This window comes from Stigmatopora nigra, chromosome 1 (genome assembly GCF_051989575.1).
Source record: "Stigmatopora nigra isolate UIUO_SnigA chromosome 1, RoL_Snig_1.1, whole genome shotgun sequence".
In the NCBI taxonomy this organism is placed as follows: Eukaryota; Metazoa; Chordata; class Actinopteri; order Syngnathiformes; family Syngnathidae; genus Stigmatopora; species Stigmatopora nigra.
In genome coordinates, this window is record NC_135508.1 from 1,574,179 (window position 1) to 1,597,163 (window position 22,985).

A 22,985-nucleotide genomic window follows, 5' to 3' on the forward strand; every position below is an offset into this window, starting at 1 on the left:
TATTTCCCGATTTTACCACCTTTTAAATTAATAATTGTATTTTTGATCAATTTTTCTGTGTTTTTAGTTCAAATATCTTTTTGTAAAATTTAAAATTATATTTAAAAAAATAAAATAAAAATTGTTTTAGATCTATAAAAAATTGAATATTCAGGGATTTTAATCCATTTTTTAAAATCCATTTATTCAAAAAATAATCTAAATATTATATCTATAAAATGGTCCGATGTATATTACATTTCTTGATTTTTCCCCTTTTAAATCAATAATTGTAATTTTTTAAATCAAAATGTTGTTTTTAAATCAAAGTGTTTTTGGTTCAAAAATCATTTTGTAAAATCTAAAAATATATATTAAAAAAAGCTCAAATAAACATTGAACTGAATATTCAGGTCCTTTAATCCATTTATAAAAAAATCAAAATATTATATCTAAAATCATTGAGAAAATGATTTATTAAGCTTTTAAAATAAATAAGAAAAGCAGACATTTTTTCTTGTTTGGCCCAGTGGTCAAGTGGTTAGCATGTTTTGGCTCGCAATTTTGGGGTCTGGGGTTCGATCCCTTTTTTTTGCACTTTTTTGCATAATTTGGATAGACTACAGCACCCTCACTCAATTCAGAAAATAAATGAACAAATTGCAAGTATAGCTGAGTAAACATACACCCCAAAATAATCATATAACTTAAAATTATGTTACGCACACTCACTTAAGAAACAAGGCCGTGACGAAGGAGGCTCAAAGGCATGCAAATGGGGGGAACTCCCCCCCCCCCCCCACCCCCCACCGACCGGAGCTAATCCGCCCACAAAAGGGTCTTTTGGTGGGACGGTTGCTCTCATACGGCACCCCATTTTGGGCCGGCCGGCTCTGGCATCCGCCGCTAGCACGTTATTTCTGGTTAGGCTAGCTAGCTCCATGCTCCCCTGTCGGAACAGGTGGCCGCTAACCCCCACGGGGACCAGGCTGGCTATAGCGTCTGCCTACCGAGCGCTAACTTCAGTTACGCCATGTTTTTTTGTGTATCTTGAAACAAAAGGTTTTTCATCAAAGTTTTTGTAGCCTGATTATTTTGTATGGAGAAGTATTTTGTAAGTAGCGATAGCATTATATGTAAAAAGCACTGTTCTAGTTAAGTACAGCTTTGCTTTACTCCTTTAAATTTTTTACCTAGCAACAACGTTATAAATCATTACCATACCCGAACTAATCCATAATTTGTGATAAAAAAATAACAATAAATGCAGAAGAGGCAACATAGATCAACAGCACTTCTCAAATTTCTTGTCACATGATTCAATGGCGAAAAAATATGTTTACCGCAGTAAGAAAAACAAAGAATTATGCCTTGTGTATTTTATAGAATTACTGTAAGTTGTATTGGTCAAGTTGGCTAGGTTAATAATTAAAATTGATATTAATGAAAATAGAATGGCTGTTATATTATTCTAATTAAAATTATATAAGAAATGTGATAGCATAACATAATTTTAAGTTAAGTTGGGTGGTATGATCTGAACGGCGTAACATAATTTTAAATTAAGTTGTGTGCAGCAATCTGAACAGTGTAACATAATTTTAAGTTAAGTTGTATGCTCTAATTTGAATAGCATAACATAATTTTAAGTTAAGTTGTGTGCTCAGACCTGAATAGCATAACATAATTTTAAATTGATGTGTTCAGGTCTGAATAGCGTAACATAATTTTAAGTTAAATTGGGTGCTCCAATCTGAACAGCATAACATAATTTTAAATTAAGTTGGGTGCTCCGATCTGAATTAGCCTAACATAATTTTAGGTTAAGTTGTGTAATCATGTATGAACATCGTAACATAATTTTAAGTTCAGTTGTGTGCTCAAATCTGAACAGCCTAACATATTTTTAAGCTGAGTTTTGTGTTCCGATCTGAACAGTGTAACATAATTTTAAATTCAGTTTTGTGCTCAAATCTGAACAGCATAACATAATTTTAAGTTAAGGTGGGTGCTCAGATCAGAATAGCGTAACATAAATTTAAGTTAAGATGGGTGATCCAATCGGAACAGCATAACATAATTTTAAGATAAATTATATGCTCCAATTTGAACAGAGTAACATAATTTGTGTGCTGAGATTTGAATAGTGTAACATAATTTTAAATTAAGTTGTGTGCTCCAATCAGAATTAGCCTAACATAATTTTAAATTAAGTTGTGTGTTCCAATCTGAACAGCATAACATACATTTAAGTTGAGTTTTTTGTTCAAGTCTGAACAGAGTAACATAATTTTAAGTTAGGTTATGTGCTCTGATCTGAATAGCAAAACATAACTTTAATTTAAGTTATGTGCTCATATCTGAATAGCGTAACATAGTTGTGCATTAAATTAACAATGTCATTAAATATTGTAATTCCTTACAAACTATTTATCAATGTTATTGTTTTTTAAATACATATTTTTACATTTTCAAAAACATTGTATTTGAGGCACATTACAACAAATTCTAAACATTTCCATTCATTTCATTGATAAAGATAGTTCGAAATACGACTATTTTGATTTATGAGCCTTCCCAAGGAATGAATTTAACTCATAAATCAAGTCACCACTGTCAATTGCACTTTAACGAGTTTTGGAGGGACAACATACATGACAGCGTGCACTCATTACGGGTGTATTTTTATGGAGTTCATTCCAGAGTTCAAGATTTATTTACAGTTCAAACGATCAAGATACGCAACTCAAAACATTTTTTTATAGAAAATGGACGTCCTCTACTCAAAGTTTACTGTAGTACTTGAATTTTTTTTTTTTTTTAATATTACCTTGTAGAGAAGTTGATTAAAAAATGTATGTTAGGCTTACTCACTTTTAGCAAATGTCGTTAACAGTGGATGGCATGACTTTGTATTGATTAAAAATGTATGTTATGCTAACTCACTTTTAGCAAATGTGGTTAGCAGCGGATGGCATGACTTTGTATTCATTAAAAAATGTATGTTAAGCTAACTCACTTTTAGCAAACGTCATTAACAGTGGATGGGATGACTTTGTATTCATTAAAAATGTATGTTAAGATAACTCACTTTTAGCAAATGTCATTAACAGTGGATGGCATGACTTTGTATTCATTAAAAAATGTATGTTAAGCTAACTCACTTTTAGCAAACGTCATTAACAGTGGATGGCATGACTTTGTATTCATTAAAAATGTATGTTAAGATAACTCACTTTTAGCAAACGTCATTAACAGTGGATGGCATGACTTTGTTTTCATTAAAAAATGTATGTTAGGCTAACTCACTTTTAGCTAACATTGTTAGCAGCGGATTCCCATAACATTCAATGTTATTGGTTTTTGGTGAGATTTTTTTGAATGTATCATGAAGTAAAAACCCAAAAGAAGTGTTTAAGTTACCTTATCTTAACTTATCTTCCCGGCAAAATTCCTGAGTTCTCTTGTTCTGTTTGAGTAGTCCAATTTCTTCCTTTTTGTAGTTTTTTAAGGCTTCCTGCCACTGTTTCATTTTCTGGATCAGATCAATATACAACAATATAAAGTGGGAGGAAACCTGGAATACCCAATGAAAACCCACGCAATCCCAGGGAGAACATGCCAACTCCACACAGTGAGTAACCAACTATTTTAAGACTGTTCATTCATTTTCTGAACCGCCTATCCTCAAATTGGTTGAGTTTGTTCAGTTTTTACTATAATGTGGTAGTTGGCTGGGATAGCCTCCGACACCCCCTGCAACCCTTGTGTGTGGTATTTCAGGACTAAAATCAATGTTAACTTTAAAGATGGGATAAAGTTGGGTGATTTTCATACAGGAGGCGGGGCTAATGCCAGATATGCATTGAAGATTTCCTTTTCAGTTTTTGCTATAATGTGGTATTTTCCTGGGATAGGCTCCAGCACCCCCCACAATCTTTCTGTGGCGTTTCATGACTAAAATCAATGTTAATTTTAATTTAGGATAAATTTGAGAGTAAATTTCGGAAAGGAGGCGGGGCTAATCCCAGATTGAAGATTTCCTTTTCAGTTTTTTCGCCATAATGTGGTAGTTAGCTGAGCTCCAGCACCCCCGCGACTATTCTATGTGGCAGTTCATGACTAAAATCAATGTTCATTTTTATTTGGTATAAAATTGAGTGTATTTCGGAAAGAAGGTGGGGCTAATCCCAGTTGTGCATTGAGGATTTCCTTTTCAGTTTTTTGCTATAATGTGGTAGTTAGCTGAGCTCCAGCACCCCCGCGACTCTTGTATGGCAGTTAATGACTAAAATCAACATTAGTTTTAATTTGGGATAAAATTGAGAGTACATTTTGGAAAGGAGGTGGGGCTAATCCCAGATTTGCATTGAGGATTTACTTCTAATTTTTTGCTATAATGTTGTAGTTAGCCGAGATAGACTTTAGCACCCCCCACGACGCTTGTGTAGAGTGTTTCATGAATAAAATCAATGTTAATTTCATTTTTGGATAAATTTGAGAGTGAATTTCGGAAAGGAGGCGGGGCTAATCCCAGATTGAAGATTTACTTTTCAGTTTTTTCGCCATAATGTGGTAGTTAGCTGAGCTCCAGCACCGCCGTGACTATTCTATGTGGCAGTTCATGACTAAAATCAATGTTCATTTTTATTTGGTATAAAATTGAGAGTGTATTTCGGAAAGAAGGTGGGGCTAATCCCGGATCTGCGTTGAGGATATCCTTTTCAGTTTTTTGCTATAATGTGGTAGTTATCTGAGCTACAGCACCCCCGCAACTCTTCTGTGTGGCTTATCATGACTAAAATCAATGTTAATTTTAATTTGGTATAAAATTGAGAGTGAATTCTGGAAACGAGGCGGGGCTAATCCCAGATTGAAGATTGAGGATTTACTTCTCAATTTTTGCTATAATGTTGTAGTTAGCCGGGATAGGCTTTAGCACCCCCCACAACCCTTGTGTAGAGTGTTTCATGAATAAAATGTTAATTTTATTTTTGGATAAATTTGAGAGTGAATTTCGGAAAGGAGGCGGGCTAATCCCAGATTGAAGATTTACTTTTCAGTTTTTTCGCCATAATGTGGTAGTTAGCCGAGCTCCAGCACCCCCGCGATTATTCTATGTGGCAGTTCATGACTAAAATCAATGTTCATTTTTATTTGGTATAAAATTGAGTGTATTTCGGAAAGAAGGTGGGGCTAATCCCGGATGTGCGTTGAGGATATCCTTTTCAGTTTTTTGCTATAATGTGGTAGTTATCTGAGCTCCAGCACCCCCGTGACTATTGTGTGGCAGTTAATGACTAAAATCAACGTTAATTTTAATTTGGGATAAAATTGAGAGTACATTTTGGAAAGGAGGTGGGGCTAATTCCAGATTTGCATTGAGGATTGATTTCCTTTTCAGTTTTTTGCTATAAACTATAGCTGAGCTCCAGCACCCCCCGCGACTCTTGGATGGCAGTTAATGACTAAAATCAATGTTAATTTTAATTTGGAATAAAATTGAGAGTTTTTGGAAAAAAGGAGGCGGGGCTAATCCCAGATTTGCATTAGTTTTTGCTACAATGTGGCGAATAAAACTTTTATTTGAAATTAGATGAGGCTGGAATGCAAAGAAATGAATAAAAAATGTTCTTTTCTGAAGTTTTTTGCTCAGTTGAACAGATAATTTCTTCTTTTATTCATATTTTTTTGCAGAAATGAAGGTTATACAAAGTTTCCAGCAAAGGATGATGGGAAACATTTGCAAGATGAAGCGTCAACATGGTAAATGTTGGGGGAACCCCTCCAGGGTGACTCACAACTTTAGGTGGGCGCGCCATCAGTTACGGTGGGGGTGCTGGGGCTGGGCTAGGGGGGAGGCTCCCATTTCCGATGCCCCCCCCCCCTCCCCCGCCGATGACGCCCCCGCCAAAAATAACGTTTCCGTGACGACACGTTGACATTTGAGTAAAGGTTGCTTTGATAGCGTTAGAATCTTCTAGCTTCTCATTTGGAAGTCTTCTTCTTCTTCTTAGAAATGGCGGCTCGGAATAACGCAAACGCGCAAACGCTCCATAAATGTCACACGCCGCCGATTTATGTCGCCGCTACTGTTCTGCGCGCTCATAAACGCGGGAAGTGACATTATTGTTTATATCCAAAATATATCTGCTTTCATTCTTCCCGCTCAACGCCATTTTTTTTGTTTGATTTGCGGCTTTTTTTTCGGGTCTTTCGCCCCGATATGATGACGGACTCTTCGCTACCCCCCTCCTAAAGTGGCGACCGGTCTTTTTTTGTGTTTTTGTTCATGTCTACAGCGGGGTTTTTCTGTCCAAACTTTCGGCGGTGTAGCGTGCGTCCTTCCTGTGGTTGTCGGAGGCCCTTCGCCCCTGATTTATGGGGTCTTGGATAGGCGGCGTTTCGGACCCCACCTCTACCGTGAGGATGGTTATTCCATGTGTGGGAGGGAAATCTACATGGGTGGTTTGAAAAGATGTCCAGTGCATGTCTTTTTTTGACTAAATGTGCTTCCCAGGTTTGAGCAATATGTGTCCAACAGTGTGAGCATGGTTTTTCTTCTTCTGAACTGTTTTCCAGTTCCACCTGCTTTTGGCTGGACTCGGACGATACATGAAAAGGAATTCTTTACGACCGGACGGTTTAGAGGCCAGGGGTGTTAGACTCGGGTTGGTTCGCAGGCTGTTTTAATGGTAACTTGATTTAAGGTGGGTTGGAGTATTTTAGATGTAATATTTAGAGTTTTTTTTGTATAAATGGATTAAAAGAAGTGGTTAAAAGATATGAATATTTAGTTTTTTTATAGATCTAAAGATAATGTTTATTTAAGTTTTTTTGTATATTTTTTAGATTTTACAAATTTATTTTTGAACTAAAAACACGGAAAAAATGATTAAAAAATTGCAATTATTGATTTAAAAGAGGGAAAAATTGGGAGATTTAATATGAGAACTGGATTAAAAGTCCTGAATATTTAGTTTTTTATAGATTTTAAACAATGTTTATTTTAGGTTTTTAAAAAACATAATTTTAGGTTTTACAAATTGATTTTTGAACTAAAAACACTTAGTTTTTTATAGATCTTAAACAATGTTTATTTTAGGTTTTAAAAAAATATATTTTTAGGTTTTACGAAATTATTTTTGAACTAAAAACACAGAAAAATTGATTAAAATTTGCAATTATTGATTTAAAAGGGGGAAAATCGGGAAATTTAATGAGAACTGGATTAAAAACCCTGAATATTTAGTTTTTTATAGATCTTAAACAATGTTTATTTTAGGTTTTTAAAATATATTTTTAGGTTTTACGAAATTATTTTTGAACTAAAAACACAGAAAAATTGATTAAAATTTGCAATTATTGATTTAAAAGGGGGAAAAAAGCGGGAAATTTAATGAGAACTGGATTAAAAACCCTGAATATTTAGTTTTTTATAGATCTTAAACAATGTTTATTTTAGGTTTTTAAAAAATATATTTTTGGGTTTTACGAAAATGTTTTTTAACAAAAACACGAAAAAATTGATTTAAAAATGACAATTATTGATTTAAAAACGGAAAAATCTGGAAATTGAATATGATAACTGGATTAAAAGCCCGGAATATTTAGTTTTTTATAGATCTTAAACAATATTTATTTTATTTTTTAATAAAATGTATTTTTAGGTTTTACGAAATTATTTTTGAACTAAAAACATGGAAAAATTGATTTAAAAAATTGCATTTATTGATTTAAAAAGGGGAAATCAGGAAATGTAATCTACATCTATACTCTTCATTTTAATTTGATCCTAAAACAGAAAGTCGGCACTCATCATTAGCTTTCCTGGGCCACACAAAATGATGCGGCGGGCCAGAAATGGCCCCCGGGCCTCCACTTTGACACTTGTGGTTTAGACGGATTATAGAACTCTATGCAAGTGACTTAACTTTAACTTTTATAATTATCCTATTTTTCAGGGTATGAGCATCACCTGAGTATAAGTCGCACCAGGCAAAAATGCACAAAGGAAAAACAATAAAAAAGGAGTATTTATTGGACTTTTGGGAGTCTTTTTTTATCTCATCAGAGAGCAACAAAAACATGTGTTATAGTCACAATAGTAAAATGGAGATAAATTGGCTAAATAAGCGTCTGTTAACATAGCATTTTTATTAATAACATTTATTATTTTCAGTCTTTCTGTGGTCAGTTAGAGCAAAAACAATGTAGTGTTATTGCCCTTTACCGGAAATGGCGGCTATTTTAGTGACGTTGACCAATAGCAGGCTAGCATTTTAGCAACGCCGACTAATAGCAAACCAGCAATTTCGTAAACCCAACAACCGCCATATTCGATTTTCGTAACTTTTTGCCCTTGTGCGAAATTATTGTTAATACCGTAAAAAGGGGACGAAAAAACGTCACTTCGTAACTTTACATAAAAAGTAAAATAGAAACGTCAACCGGAAGTTCAATGTACCGCCCAATAGCAGACCAGGATCTTGGCACCGATGACCAATAGCAGACGAGCATCATCCTAACGAAAACCAATAGCAGACCAGCAAATTGGTCACGCGGACCAACCGCCATGTTTGAATTTTCGAAATGTTTGCTCGCGTGATCAGTTCCGGTTGATACCCTTTAAAAGGGGACGAAAAAACGTCCCTTCGTAATGTTAAAAAGACGTAAAGTATATGTTTAATCTCGATGATACAATGTATCTAGTTCCTGTTTATTTGACAATGTTTTTTTTCGAAAACTCCCCCGTTTCCAGAACCTATGGCCCCACATCTAGAAAAGACCGATTTTCCACTTCCTTCTTCCAGTTTACATGAAAACTTTTGCCTTTATTCCTGTCAAAAACAAGCCGGTCCTTCATTTGAGTCTCCATGGCGTCGTTCGTCGCAAATCCCCTGCATTTCGGAGCCTCGGATGTTTAAATGGGCCAAGTTGAGACGCGGCGGTGAGTGCAAATCTTGTTTGGTCTGCGTCTGTGAACTTCAGTTTGACTCCACTCAAACACACACACTTCCTTTAAAAAACAAACAAAAAAAAACACTTTAAACTACCTAGTTCTAAAAAAAAAAATCAACAAAAATACACAAAAGTCATTGACATTAATGGACGTCCAACTCATTTCCCCCGTTACCGGAAGCACTTTCCCAAATCGGACGTCCATTACCGTCAATGGCACCGAAAACATAAACATTCCCACTTTTTTTTAGGTTATATGTCGATATAGATAAGTGTGTAGGAGTTAAACGCGTGACGCCGCAGAAATAATTTCGAGTAGACGGCCATAAATCATTTCAAAAAAGAAGGGGGCGGGCTTAAAGTGTGGGGTGGGGGAGGCAAAATGGGGGGAGGAAGTACGCGCGTTAATGATCCCCGTATGCAGCATCATGTCCGCGCCCGGCGCGCGCAGCGTGTCAGGTATTAGCAGAGTGTGTGTGGGTGAGTGTGGGAGGTAGGACGGACTGACCGACCGACGGACGGAAGGGAGGAAGGAAGCAGGCAGGGACGGACTAACACTAAAGGGACGGACGCCGTCGGGCTGGCTGGCTGGCTGCCTTGGCGGAGAGCGCTTTCCGCGCGTCGCGTCTCGTCAAACCGCCGCTGAATGGGAATCTATCCGGCAACTTCATTAGAGCGCAGTCTCCTCTGCTTTAAACCCACCGGAGCCGACCCCGGGGCAGCCCCGGTGAAGAGGAGGGCTCTCCGGAGCTCACTTGTTCGGACCTCCGCTCTCCCCGCACTTGTTACCGGAGCCTGGTTGGTTGCAACGGCGGCCGAAGAGGCGCCCAAAGCGGGGCGAGTGGCAGCGGCATGCCGGCCATTAAGAAGGAACGTCCGGACGGGGACGATATGGCTTTAGCCGCTTTTAACCAGTCGGAGTATTTGGCTCCTTTAAATGCAGCCGCTATACCGGTGGTTACTCCTCACCCACCACCGCCTTATGAGCATATTTTAGCCCAACATCGTGCGTATTTGGGGCTCCACGACTCGACGCTGCATCACCAGCACCTCCAGCATGCCCCGCCGGATGACTTGATGCTGGAAAGGTTCTCGTCCATCCCGGACTTTCAGCCATTTTTTGATAACGGGGAACCTTGCATTGAAGTGGAATGCGGGGAAAATAAAGCTTTGCTTTATATTAATAAACTATGCCAAGGTAGTAAGGGACCTTCTATTAAGTATCGGGGTGAGTGGCTCACTCCTAATGAGTTCCAGTTTGTTAGTGGTCGGGAGACGGCTAAAGACTGGAAACGGAGTATTCGACATAAAGGTAAGATGTTAATTTATTTGTACTTTTAAGGGGGAAAAGTATAGAAACTGTACTACTACTAAAAACTCCACTTTTAAAGGGAAGAAAGTCGATCTGGTTTGAAGTAGAACTGGGGAATGACTGATTTTGCGTCTATTTGTGTACAAGTTGGAGTTAAAAACTATACAAAGTTTCATTTTTTTTGTCCTCAAATTTTATAGATTTTGTCCAAATTCTGGTTAATTAATAAATTTATCATTTTGGCATGGAATGGCGTTGTTTTTTTGGCTAAATGATAACTATTCAATAAGTATTTTGACTTATACTACTCAACGTATGTTTTTTTGGGGGTTTTACAACTTTTGAGGGGATGTCCAAGTAAGGCTGTTTTTGGTTAATTAAGTATGATTTTAAAGTAAAACATATATTGTTTGTTAATGTTAATATGTACATGTACTGTCCCTTTAATTCAATAAATCAAAGTATCGGTCAAAGTATTTACAGTAGCTGATACTTCAATACAAAGTTAGGAAGCAAATGTGTTTTATTTATTTTTGTTAGTCTTTTGTTAGTATTTTTGGGGTTTAGGTCAGGGGATGTCATCCATTATTTTCAGTCGGGGTGTTTTTTTTTTAGAGTTGTAATTATATGACTCATAGGATATTGTTTACAGTAGCGCAAAGTTTGTTGTTTACGATCTAATTAAAGGGATTACCTGTCATGGATGTCCAATTATTTGGAGCTGAGAGATCTGGCAGTCAATGTTGAAGCTTGGCAGACATTACCAGGCTTTCCGGCCAAATGGATTGGATGTCCGGGCGTCCAATCGCGGCCAAAAAAGTTGACATTAGTGCCTTTGAAAACATATTTTTAGGGGTTTTTTTTGGGTCATTTTGGGGTTATTTGGATAAACTTAGTGACTTTTTGGAATGTGAAGACTCCGATGCGGGTTTGAGTGTCGTTTTTGTGACCTGGCAACCCAAAAGTTGGGTTAGGGTTGTCATGTCATGTTACCTTTCAAAATAAAATGTGTTTAAATAGACATTTCTTCTTACTGTGTTAAGAAATTGAGGCTAAAATTGAATTTTGTGTGGGTAATGTTGCGGTAATGTCGTTTTTTAATCATTTGTTGTTGTTTTTTATAGGGAAAAGTCTCAAGACACTTATGTCCAAAGGAATCTTACAGGTGCATCCTCCAATCTGCGATTGTCCTGGTTGTCGAATCTCGTCACCCGTGGTAAGATTATTTTCTATTCAGTCCGTTTTTGTTCGGGTATTTTTGGCATTGATGTTGATGAACTACGCTTAGGTTTTTTTGGAAGCATTTTTGTGGATTTTGGGTTCCATTTAACTAATCGGAGAAAAGTGATGCTGGTCAGTGTTGAGGTATTTTGTAAAAAAATGTTTTGGATAGAAAACTTGTTCTTTATGTTACTGGAGAAAAATGACTTACTGTATTTTGTCACAAAGTAACACATTAATTTTAAAAACATGAATTTGGAGGTGAAAATTGTTAATCAGAGGTCGGCTTATACGAGAGAAATTGTAAAATGCAATGTTTTTAAGGCAATTTTAAGGGTACGGCTTATATGTGAGAAAATAACATATGCACTACGTGTTTTTGGAACAAACCAAGCTAAAAAAACATTTTTTTCGTGTACTGGTTCCATTGTTTTTTTTGCCTTACTCCTATTGGTTTAAAATTAGGGGAATTTGATTGGTTTACAATCTGTATGAGTTTGAAAGAAGTCCAAAACTTGGCATCAAAACAACCTAAGCACGATTCTGGAGTTATTCATTCATTCATTTTCTGAATTACTTATCCCCGCAAGGGCTGCGGGGGGGTGCTGGAGCATATTCCAGCTAACTATGGGCACCATGAATCGGTTGCTAGCCAATCGCTCAGCGCAAGGAGACAAAGAACCAATCATTTGAAGGTAGGGGGAAGTTAGCACGTTCAAACAGCTAGCTTAGCATGTATGTTTTTGGTATGTGGGATGAAATTGGAGTACCCAGTGAAAACCCATGTAGAACTCCTGAACTCCAAACAGTGTAGACCACATCATAAGGGTGGTGGGGGTGCTGTAGCTAACCTCAGCTAACTATGGCCACCCTGAATTAGTGGCTAGCCAATCGCTAGGTGCAAGGAAACAAACAACCAATCATAGCTAAGGGATAATTTAGAGAGTTCAACTAGCTAGCTAGCCTAGCATGCATGTTTTTGGAATGTGGGACAAAAAATAAAAAAACAAACAAACATAAAAACATTAAAAAAATAAATAAAAAAATCGCAGAAAAAAAACTTACCGGTGATCGAACCCTCGGCCCTAGAACTGCGAGGGGACATGCGAACCACTTCACTACCGCGCCGAACCAATCGAAAAGTTGCAAAAAGTCAAAATTTTCGGGATAAATGGACTAAAAAAACACTTAATGTTGATTTGCTGGTTGAGAAATCAGCAAGAAATATTTCATTGGTCCATTTACGTTGTCGCACAGCTACACGTTAGCGAGCTAAGAGTGTTTTTAGCTAAGCTCCGCCATAGTTCATAACCTTTTCCGACAAAAACCCTACAGGCACACACCTTGACAGTTCTGGCTGTCATTTTCTGACAGCGTGAATACCCAAACGCACTTTTTTTTCAAAGACGCCGACCATCAAACGGCCATTTTTCCGCAAAAAACGAGACGGCTAGCTTGTTGAGGGTGTCGAACCCGAGGGCCCGCCCCCCCAAAAACCCGGAGGCCCGATCCGTCTGTCGACGCAGGTGCGGCGAGTCGTTCGTCGTGGTTTGTTTTCGGCGCCGCCGAGCGCATCTGTTGTCGTTCCCGACCCGAACCCCTAATCTTGAGGGAAGGGCGTAAGAGGCTTAGCGAGCTACTGAGCGTGGCTACCGCTGATTATTGTACGCCAGACACGCCAGGCCAAGGCGCCATAGATAAGTCGGAGGTGTTTGAGTGATACAGGTAAACTCGTGACATTTTACGGAAAAGAGCGTTAACAACAAAACGGGATTGGGACGGAGACAAGTTGGGGATAAGTCGGGGATTGGGAAGGTTTTTAGTGGTATTTTTATAATGTTTTTTTTGCTTGAGAGATGTATTTAGAATTTTAAATATGGGGAAATTTAGGCGCCGTTTTGAGTTATTTTGCGTTTTTTAAAGGAAGAATGGTGGCTAAAATGTATTTTTTAATGTCTTGATTGGTGTATAGTGGGACCTCTACTTGCGAACTTGTTTTGTAACTTGGATTTTTTGTAAGTAGAGTAGTACTTTATCGGGAAATTCTTTCATTTAATCAACAGTCCTAAAAAAAAAATGAACCAGGGGGCGGGAACCTTTTTGACATAGTCATATTTTCATTTTTTTTACCTTGAAATCAAATTCAAATCCATAAAAATGCGCATTTTAACTCATTTTAAACCTTTTAAAAGGACAAAATGATATATAAACTGTCATTTTGAACATCTTTATCGATATACAGTGGGACCTCTACTTACAAACTTGTTTCCTAACTTGAATTTTTTTAAGTAGAGCAGTACTCTATAGCTAAATTTTCTCATTTGATCAACAGTCCTCAAAAATATGACCAATTAATCCAGGGAACGGGAATCTTTTTGACAGAGCGAGTCTTAAACAAGTCAAATTTTCCCCCAAAAAATCTTGAGGTCAATTTTAAATCCATAAAAACGCGCCTTTTTACTCATTTCCAACCTTTTAAAAGAAAATATGATAGCTAAAGTGTATTTTTTAGCGTCTTGATGGGTATATAGTGGGACCTCTACTTACAAACTTGTTTTGTAACTTGGATTTTTTGTAAGTAGAGCAGTACTTTATAGGTAAATTCTTTCATTTGGTCAACAATCCTCCAAAAAACAACCATCTAAACCAGACAGAGCGTCGTAAACAAGTCATATTTTCAATGTTTTGTCCTTGAGAGCCATTCTTTGAATTTTAAAATACATAAAAATGTGCCTTTTTTACTCATTTCCAACCTTTTAAAGGACAAAATGATAGCTCAAGTGTATTTTTATTATCTTTACGGATATACAGTGGGACCTCTACTTACAAACTTGTTTCGTAACTTGTTTTTTTTTGTAAGTAGAGCAGTACTTTATAGCAAAATTTTCTCATTCATCCCAGTTTTCAAAATAACGACCATCTAAACTAGAAACCGAGAACCTTTTTGACAGAAATAGCCATAAACAAGTCATATTTTCAAATGTTATTCCTTCATAGCCATCATTTTAAAGTAAAAAAAATACATGAAAATGCCTGCCTTTTTTAGTCATTTAACCTAATTTTTACTCATTTTACCTATTTTTACTCATTTTACCTATTTTTACTCATTTTACCTATTTTTAGTCTATTTTAAAGTACACAAAGTCCCTAAATTCTTTACACTATTGCTAATCAACAATTACCAATGAGAGTATTTATGACATTTGACCTCACAAGTTACCCTATAGCCATATCCACCCAACAAAAAAGCCACATACAACTCCCGAGCCACAAAATTCCCAACCTAACCTAAGAAAACACCATTTATTTCTATGGCGAATTACATCACGCTAACACGTTAGCATTAATCTACGCTCGACCGTCAGATTTACCATCCTTTTTTTCAAGTTTGGGGGGGGGGTGGTCTTGTCGCGGCACGTATTCTTCAACCTCAATTCGCAGACGTGACGGAGCGAAACGCCGCCATTGACGTCAGCGGGGACCGGAGGGGCCCGAGGCTGTTGTTGTTTCGCTCGGTCCCCGTTTCCTGGCCCCACGCCCAAAACAAAAAAAAGCCCCAAGTTAAAGCCGGCCAGCCAATACCACGGCGACGCCTCAGGACACCCACGTGCACGCCGCCGCCGCACACTCGCACTCACCCACGCACGCGCCGGTTAAGAATGTCAGCAGTTTCACGCAAGGGCGGCGAGGGTGAGACGGCGGTGGCGGCGGCGGGGCTTTGGCGTCGCTAAAACCCCCCTCCCAACCCCTCCCCTTTGACTCCCTTCAGGGCATGGCGGCCAAAAAGCCCCCCCCCCCCACACCCCCCTCCCTCACACTATATGCCTGCCTACTGACACAAATTACCTCATGCAGACATTTATTTTGAAAGTTTGACAGCTGAACTTTAAGTGATCTGGCGTAGCTATAGGCATAAGGCGGGCTTTTGTTTTCAAAAACAAACAAAAAACAAACAAAAGTGCAGCTGGTGATAATTGCGCAATCAAATGATGACAAGACTGTTCGATAACCACGTTCTTATCACATGGGAACTTTAAGTTTTAAGGCCATGTTGTAAATGCGCCGTTTGTTGGCTTTTTCGGCGTGGGCGCCGAGTGGTGACCGCGCTGATTAGTCCGCGTCTTCTCCGGGGAGAACTGGGCTTCCTCTACCCTGTTATTTCAGCGGAACTGGCGGAGGATGGGAGGAAATTACAGTCGCCTCCGAAAGGCTCATAAAGACCACCCTCCCCACCCATACCCAGTTACGGGCAGCCTCCCACCGTCGGGAAATAGAATTAAAGCGGCCCGTTTGAGAAAAGATGATGCCCTTCAAAATAAAAGCGGCACAATCGCCAAACGAGTTAAGAGTTCCATTTGCGAACGATGCTGGCCTTCAAAATAATAGCGGCACCTTGGCAAAACTGAATTAAAGTGATCTGTCTGAGAACGATGTAACCCTTCAAAATAAAAGCGCTACTTTCGCAAAACAGAATTAAAGCGGATCTTCTGTGAACAATGTTGCCCTTCAAAATAAAGTCAGGACCGTCGCAAAACAATTAAAGTGGCTTGTCTGCGAACGATGTTGTCCTTCAAAATAAAAGTGGCGTTTGTGGCAAAACTGAATTAAAGCGATACGTCTGCGAAACGATGTTGCCCTTCAAAACAAAAGCGACATTGTCGCAAAACTGAATTAAAGCAGCCTGTCTGCGAACGATGTTGCCCTTCAAAATAAAAGTGGCAACGCTGCAAAAGAGAATTAGAGCGACCCATCTCAAATGATGTTGCCCTTCAAATTAAAAGCGGCAATGTCGTAAAACAGAATTATAGCGGCCTGATTGCAAAACCATGTAGCCCTTCAAAATAAAAGCGACATTGTCGCAAAACTGAATTCAAGCGGCCCATCTGAGACCGATGATGCACTTCAAAATAAAAGCGGATTCACAAGATGGGGAACTCGTCAGATTGGCGAAAAACTATGTTGTTACTATGGTAACACTGCAAGTGGGAAATGCCTTGTTTGTGGTCACATGACTTGTGTTTGTGTACTTTCGGCCCAAGTGAGAATCGTCTTTTGATCGTCCAATCGGTTCGCGGGAGAGCCCAATTAAGCTGAAGTCGCATTTCCTGAGCGTCCTGCTTTTTTGTTGTTGTTGTGAATTCTCTTCTTTGCAACATTTTGTGTTTTTTTTGTGTGTCTTCGAGTGGTTGTCGTCACTTTAAGGCCTCACTTAAAATCTGGTAGCATTTTATGCTGTACTTTCTCAACAGTAGCCAAGTGGCCTCGCAGTTTTGAGATCGAGGGTCGAATCCTGGGTGGATTTTGACCTTCCTGTGTGGAGTTTCAAGTTCTATATTTGCTTGTGTGGGTTTTCTCTGGGTGTTCTATCCCAAAAACATACATGCTAGGTTAATTACATGCTAAATTGTCCATATGTATGGGTGAATGGTCGCTGGGATAGCTGGTTGACCCCTCTAAATTGCCCTTAGCTATGATTGGTTGTTCGTCTCATTGTGCCCTGCGATTGGCTGGCAAGATAGTAGGCTCCAGCACCCCTTGCGGTACAAAAAAATAATAAATAGATCATTAACAATAGATATATTTTGATTTTTTTATAAAATGGATTAAAAGCCCTGAATAGGCCGTTTTTTGTAGATCTAAAACAATGTTTATTTTAGTTTTTTTTATGTATATTTTTAGATTTTACAAAATGATTTTTGAACTAAAAACACAGAAAAAATGGATTAAAAGAACTGGATTAAAAGCTCTGAATCTTCCATTTTTAGAGATCTAAAACAATGTTTATTTTAGTGTTTTTTAAATATATATTTTTAGATTTCAAAAAATATTTTTTTAACTAAAAACACAGAAAAATTGATTTAAAAAAATGACAATTATTGATTTAAAAGGGGGAAAATCAGGAAATGTAATATACATCTATACTCTTCATTTTAATTTCATCCAAAAAAAAACAGAAATTTGGCACTCATCATTTACTTTCCCGGGCCACACAAAATGATGCGGCGGGCCAGATTTGGCCCGCGGGCCGCCACTTTGTCACCTGTGATTTAGAGTGTTCAACCAGCTAGTTTAGCATGCATGTTTTTGGAATGTACTCAGAGAAAACCCACACAAACTCAAGAAGAAAATGCAAACTCCACACAGGAGAACCGACCAGGGATCGAACCCAGAACAGTGTCCGTCCATAAAGAAGTTAAATATGACTGTTAGTTAACTGTGCTAACCAGCATAATCTCAATCGTAAAACATTGTTTTGCCAACTTCTCCATTTTGATCGATTAAAAGAAGAAAAAAAAGATGGCGCAAAGTCGGATAACCACGGGATGAATTAAATTAGGGGAAGATAAATGAGGGCAATCCGAGTTTATCTCGGCACGCCTTTTGCGCGACGTGAGCGATGATTGAAAACGATTGCGTTCCCGAAGTAACGCCGTCGGCGCCTTTCGTCGTCCGTGAACGCGACTCGTCAAAGCGCTCGTTTCGTTTCGGGAAGGCGTCGTTTTAATCCGCCGCGTCGCCAAACTTCGCTCTGGTGCTTTTTTTTCTTCTTTTTTTTTCTTTGCGAGACGCCCTCGATCCGGTAGCGACCTGTCTGGAAAGCCCCCCGCGGTGGTCTCGGCGGTCCAATCCAAACAGGCGGCCGGCTGGAGAAGCGGAGGTGGGGAGGGAGAGAGGGAGGGAGAGGCGGGGGCGCTTGAGACAAGCGGGACGGGGGGAAGCGTGAGAGGCGCGTTGGCACGCTTGACTGCACCACCACTGACCTCCCAGCGCCGCTCCAGCGCCGCGACCCCCCTCCCCGCCTCCCCCTCGCCTCCGCCTCGCCGCCCTCTCGCCCTCTTTGCTCCGCCGCCCCCTCCCGTCACCGCGAACCCCCCCTGCAGCAACGCCGCCCCACCTCCCCCTCTCCCCCCCTTTTTGCCCTGTGCCGCTCCATTGGGCTGAAACTGCCGCTCGGCTCAGCGCGTGGGGGCCAAGGGTGCAGATGAATGCGTGTGTGTGTGTGGGGGAGCTTTTGTGTGTGTATAAGTGGGTTGGAAGGGGGGGTTAAGGCCGCCTGCCCGCCCCACGATGCTTTCTCACTTTGTTTCCGTCATTTCTAAAAAAAAAAAAAAAAAAAAGGGGGGCTTCGCCACAGTGAAGTTTTGAGAATCACACTTTACCGCGGCAAATATGAATTTTTGATGACGTGTACTGAGTATTTTGCGGTGTATGTGTGTGTAAGTGTATATATATATGTGTATATATGTGTATGTATATATGTATATATGTGTGTGTATATATGTATATGTGTGTATATATGTATATATGTGTATATATATGTGTATATATGTGTATGTATATATGTATATATGTATATACACATATATACACATATACATATTTACACATGTATACACATGTATAACATATATATTTACACACATACACATATTTATACACATACACAGATATGTACACACATTTATACACATATACACAGATATGTACACATATTTATACACATATACACATGTATATATATACACACATATACACATGTACTCACATATACACATATGTACACACATATACGCACATATACACACATACACATATATTTATACACATACACATTTATACACACATATATATATATATATATATATATATATATATATATATATATATATATATATATATATATATATATATATATATATATATATATATATATATATATATATATATATATATATATATATATATACACACACAGATGTACAGATGTACACATATTTATACACATATACACATATATATGCACGTATATACACACATATACACGTACACATATATACAGATATGTACACACACATATACACACATATACACACATACACGTGTATATATATACGTATCTATATGTATGTGGTTAGCATGTCGGCCTCATTTAAATCTGGGGTTGTGGGTTCGAGCTCTGGTGGGTCATACTGTGTGGAGTTAGCATGTTTTTTTTTTTCAATTTTGCATAGGTTTTCTCTGGGTACTCCACTTTCCTCCCACATGCTAGGCTAGCTGGTTGAACACTCTAAATCCCCCTTAGCTATGATTGGCTGGGCACCAGAAATGAAATGTTGGTATAGCATAGATGCCCTTTCTGTACAGTTAAATAAACTTTAAGTCAAGTTTTTGATGCGTTTCCTAGTTATAAACCCAAAAAATGGCTGAAATTTGAACACTTCATCTTTGTGATTTAGTTTTTTCCCCCCTTCAAAATAAAGCGCTTCAATTCTGTTGTGGGTGTGTGGTACACCGTTTTTTGTAGTTTTTTTTCTTGGAGTGACTAGACACAGGAGGCGGACAAGGCCAAATTGAAACATATTAGCGCCACGTAAGATTGAAATGCCGCCAATCAATGTGCCCCGCAATTCCGAATAATTGTTCATCAATGCCCGAGCCGCTAATCAGAGTTTGTTCATCTCGTCTGAAATGACTCATCTCTAGACTTTATTTACCAAGACCAAGAATTTTACTTTTAAGGTCACTTTTTATGAACAAAAAAACCCAAAAATGGAATACTGGCCCGTTGGATGAGTGGTTAGCATGCCGGCTCGCAGTTCTGGGGTCTAGGGTTTGAACCCAGGTGGGTCAGCACTGTGTGGAGTTTGCATGTTCACCTCAGGGTTGCATGGGTTTTCTCTGGGTACTCAAATTTTCAGTCACAGCTCAAAAAACATGCATGCTAAGCTAATTGTGCTAATTTGTTCTTAGTTATGATTGGTTGTCAGTCTCATTTGGCCCTGCGATTGATTGGCCACTAATTTAGAGTATCTGTAGTTAGCTGGGATAGGCTTCGGCACCCTCCATGACCCTTGTGTGGTGGGTCTAGACTGTGTGGGTTTTCTCCGGGTACTCCGGTTTTCACCCACAGCCTAAAATCATGCATGCTAAGCTAATTTTGCGCTATTTTTTACTTTGTTGTGATTGGTTGTCATCCGCACTGTGTGGAATTTTGGTGTTCTTGTGGGTTTTCTCCGGGTACTCCCATTTTCATCCACAGCTGAAAAACATTTATGCTAAGCTAATTTTACGCTAATTTTTCCTTCGTTATGATTGGTTGTCAGTCTCATTTTGCCCTGTGATTGGTTGGCCACTAATTTAGAGTATCTGTAGTTAGCTGAGATATGCTCCAGCACCCCTGTGAGGATAAGCAGTGGAAAAAATGAATGATAAAAATGATTATTTTTAGCAATTTTATATATTTGAGTTTTTAATGTGATCCATTTGTTGTATGGTTGAGTTTTATACAGTTTTTGTATTCTTGATAATTAGCAAGAATTTATTGTGACATTGAACTGAGCGCTAACTGTACCAGAAAGAAGCTAAGCTAAGTTTATTTCAGTCATTGGTTAAGAGAGGAAAAGACATTTGGTGGGACTCAATGGGTGATGTCATACACTTGGAGGAATGGACATTTTCCACCTCCATTTTTTCCAGCAGATGGCTGGACTGCTTTTATAAATATAGTCGGGCGTTAACCATTTAAATTTGCTTATTTACATTTTTGAACCCACGCATAGTTAAATGAAATCAAGTTGATTAGTTGTAAGTACAAATGCGTATTGCATAACTGTCACTTATACAATTTTCTCTGTATTTTATACGTTTTTGGATCATTTCACAGTATACTTTGGTATGGGAGTCTTACATTTTCTCCAAAATAGACAGGGCGCCTTATAATCCAGTGTGCCTAATATATGGAAAAAAAATAAAATGTGTCATTCATTGACGATGCTCCTTATAATGTGGTGCGCCTTATAGTTGTGAAAATATGGTATGTTTTTTTGTGTGAAAAAAATGGCTCTAATCTGGATCGTTTATGTCACCAAAACGTCATAGCTTATTTAAGCATGGTCAGTAATTTATGATTAACAGCTAGTGTGTGAAAGTGGCGGCCCGGGGGGCCAAATCTGGCCCGCCACATCATTTTGTGTGGCCCAGGGAAAGTAAATCATGAGTGCTGACTTTCTGTTTTTGAATCAAATTCAAATGAAGAGTATGGATATATATTAAATTTCCTGATTTTCCCCCTTTTAAATCAATAATTGTCATTTTTAACCATTTTTTTCTGTGTTTTTAGTTCAAAAATCATTTTGTAAAATCTAAAAATATATTTAAAAAAAGATAAAATAAACATTGTTTTTGATCTATAAAAAAACTCAATATTCAGGGATTTTAATCCAGCACTTAAATTAAATTTTGAGATTTTTCCCCTTTTAAATCAATCATTGTCATTTTTAATCCATTTTTTCTGTGTTTTTAGTTAAAAAATCATTTTGTAAAATCTAAAAAAAATACTTAAAAAAGCTAAAATAAACATTGTTTTAGATCTCTAAAAAACTGAATATTCAGGGTTTTTAATCCAGTATTAATATTAAATTTCTCAATTATTTTTTCCCTTTTAAATCAATAATTGTAATTTTTAATCATTTTTTCTGTTTTTAGTTCAAAAATCATTTTATAAAATCTAAAAATATATTTTCAAAAAAAAGCTAAAATAAACATTGTTTTAGATCTATAAAAAAACTGAATATTCAGGGCTTTTAAACCAGTTTTTATATTAAATTTCCTGATTTCCCCCCCATTTTAAATCAATAATTGTCATTTTTAATCATTTTTTTGTGTTTTTAGTTCAAAAAATAATTTTGTAAAATCTAAAAATATATTTTAAAAAAGCTAAAATAAACTTTGTTTTATATCTATATAAAATTGAATAATCAGGGCTTTTAATCCAGTTCTTTTAATCAATTTATAAATTTAAAAAATCGAAATAAGGGGAATTGCAAGGGAAGTTGCCAGATCTGACTGGTTTACAGCCTTTTAGCATGCTACATGCTAAGCCCAAAACATCCAAAATTCACTTTCTGGAAATTTTCCCAAATTTATGTTCGACAGACCTCTACTAAATGTACAAAACTTTTCAAACTCGGGTTAACTAGGCCAAAAACAAACATTTTTCTTTTCCCCCCAAAATGGCAACAGCCCACATCATCTTTTCAAATTCCCTCCACGTCCCCCTAGCAACGCTAATAACCCAATTTCATACCAACCTTACGCGGACTATCAAGCAAATTACCCACTGCGTATTAGCGAGTTGGCGGCGGCGGGGAAACGTGGCGACTCCAAACCTTGTAAACACTTTAATGAAACTACTACTTTAATCCGGTTATTGGCCGTAATCAGTTTACGGCCATGTTTGTTTGCATACTGAGCCCATCAACGTCCGTCTGAGCGTCCTCGCCGTCTAATCGCCGTCTCGGCACCCACTCGCCAAAATGTCACCGCCGTTTCCAGGCGCCACGTCCAGACGGCCAGGCGGCGAGACTAAACAAAATGAGAATTTCAACGCGGTGGTAAAGTGGACCTCGAGCGGGTACACAGAGGACACGCTGTTTGTTTTGGCCTTTTTTTCCAAGGCTCTTATTTGAGGGTGGTAATGACCGCTTCACCCCACCCTGGTCAACCCCCCCAC

General features: G+C 38.2%; 1 protein-coding gene across 3 annotated transcripts in view; it reads left to right on the top strand.

Annotated features, from left to right (window-relative positions):
- Positions 1-8,555: 8,555 nt before the first annotated feature.
- samd11 (sterile alpha motif domain containing 11) overlaps positions 8,556-22,985 on the top strand; it is an 80,825-nt gene continuing 66,395 nt past the window's right edge. Inside the window, exons 1-2 of one of the 3 annotated variants that reach the window (XM_077714932.1) lie at positions 8,556-8,929; positions 11,377-11,468. In XM_077714932.1, the coding sequence (XP_077571058.1) occupies positions 8,746-8,929; positions 11,377-11,468 (276 nt within the window). In that variant the 5' untranslated portion in view covers positions 8,556-8,745. Of the gene's footprint in view, positions 8,930-9,359; positions 10,253-11,376; positions 11,469-22,985 lie in introns of those variants that run through there. The other 2 variants (XM_077714914.1, XM_077714923.1) reach the window with 2 other exon arrangements.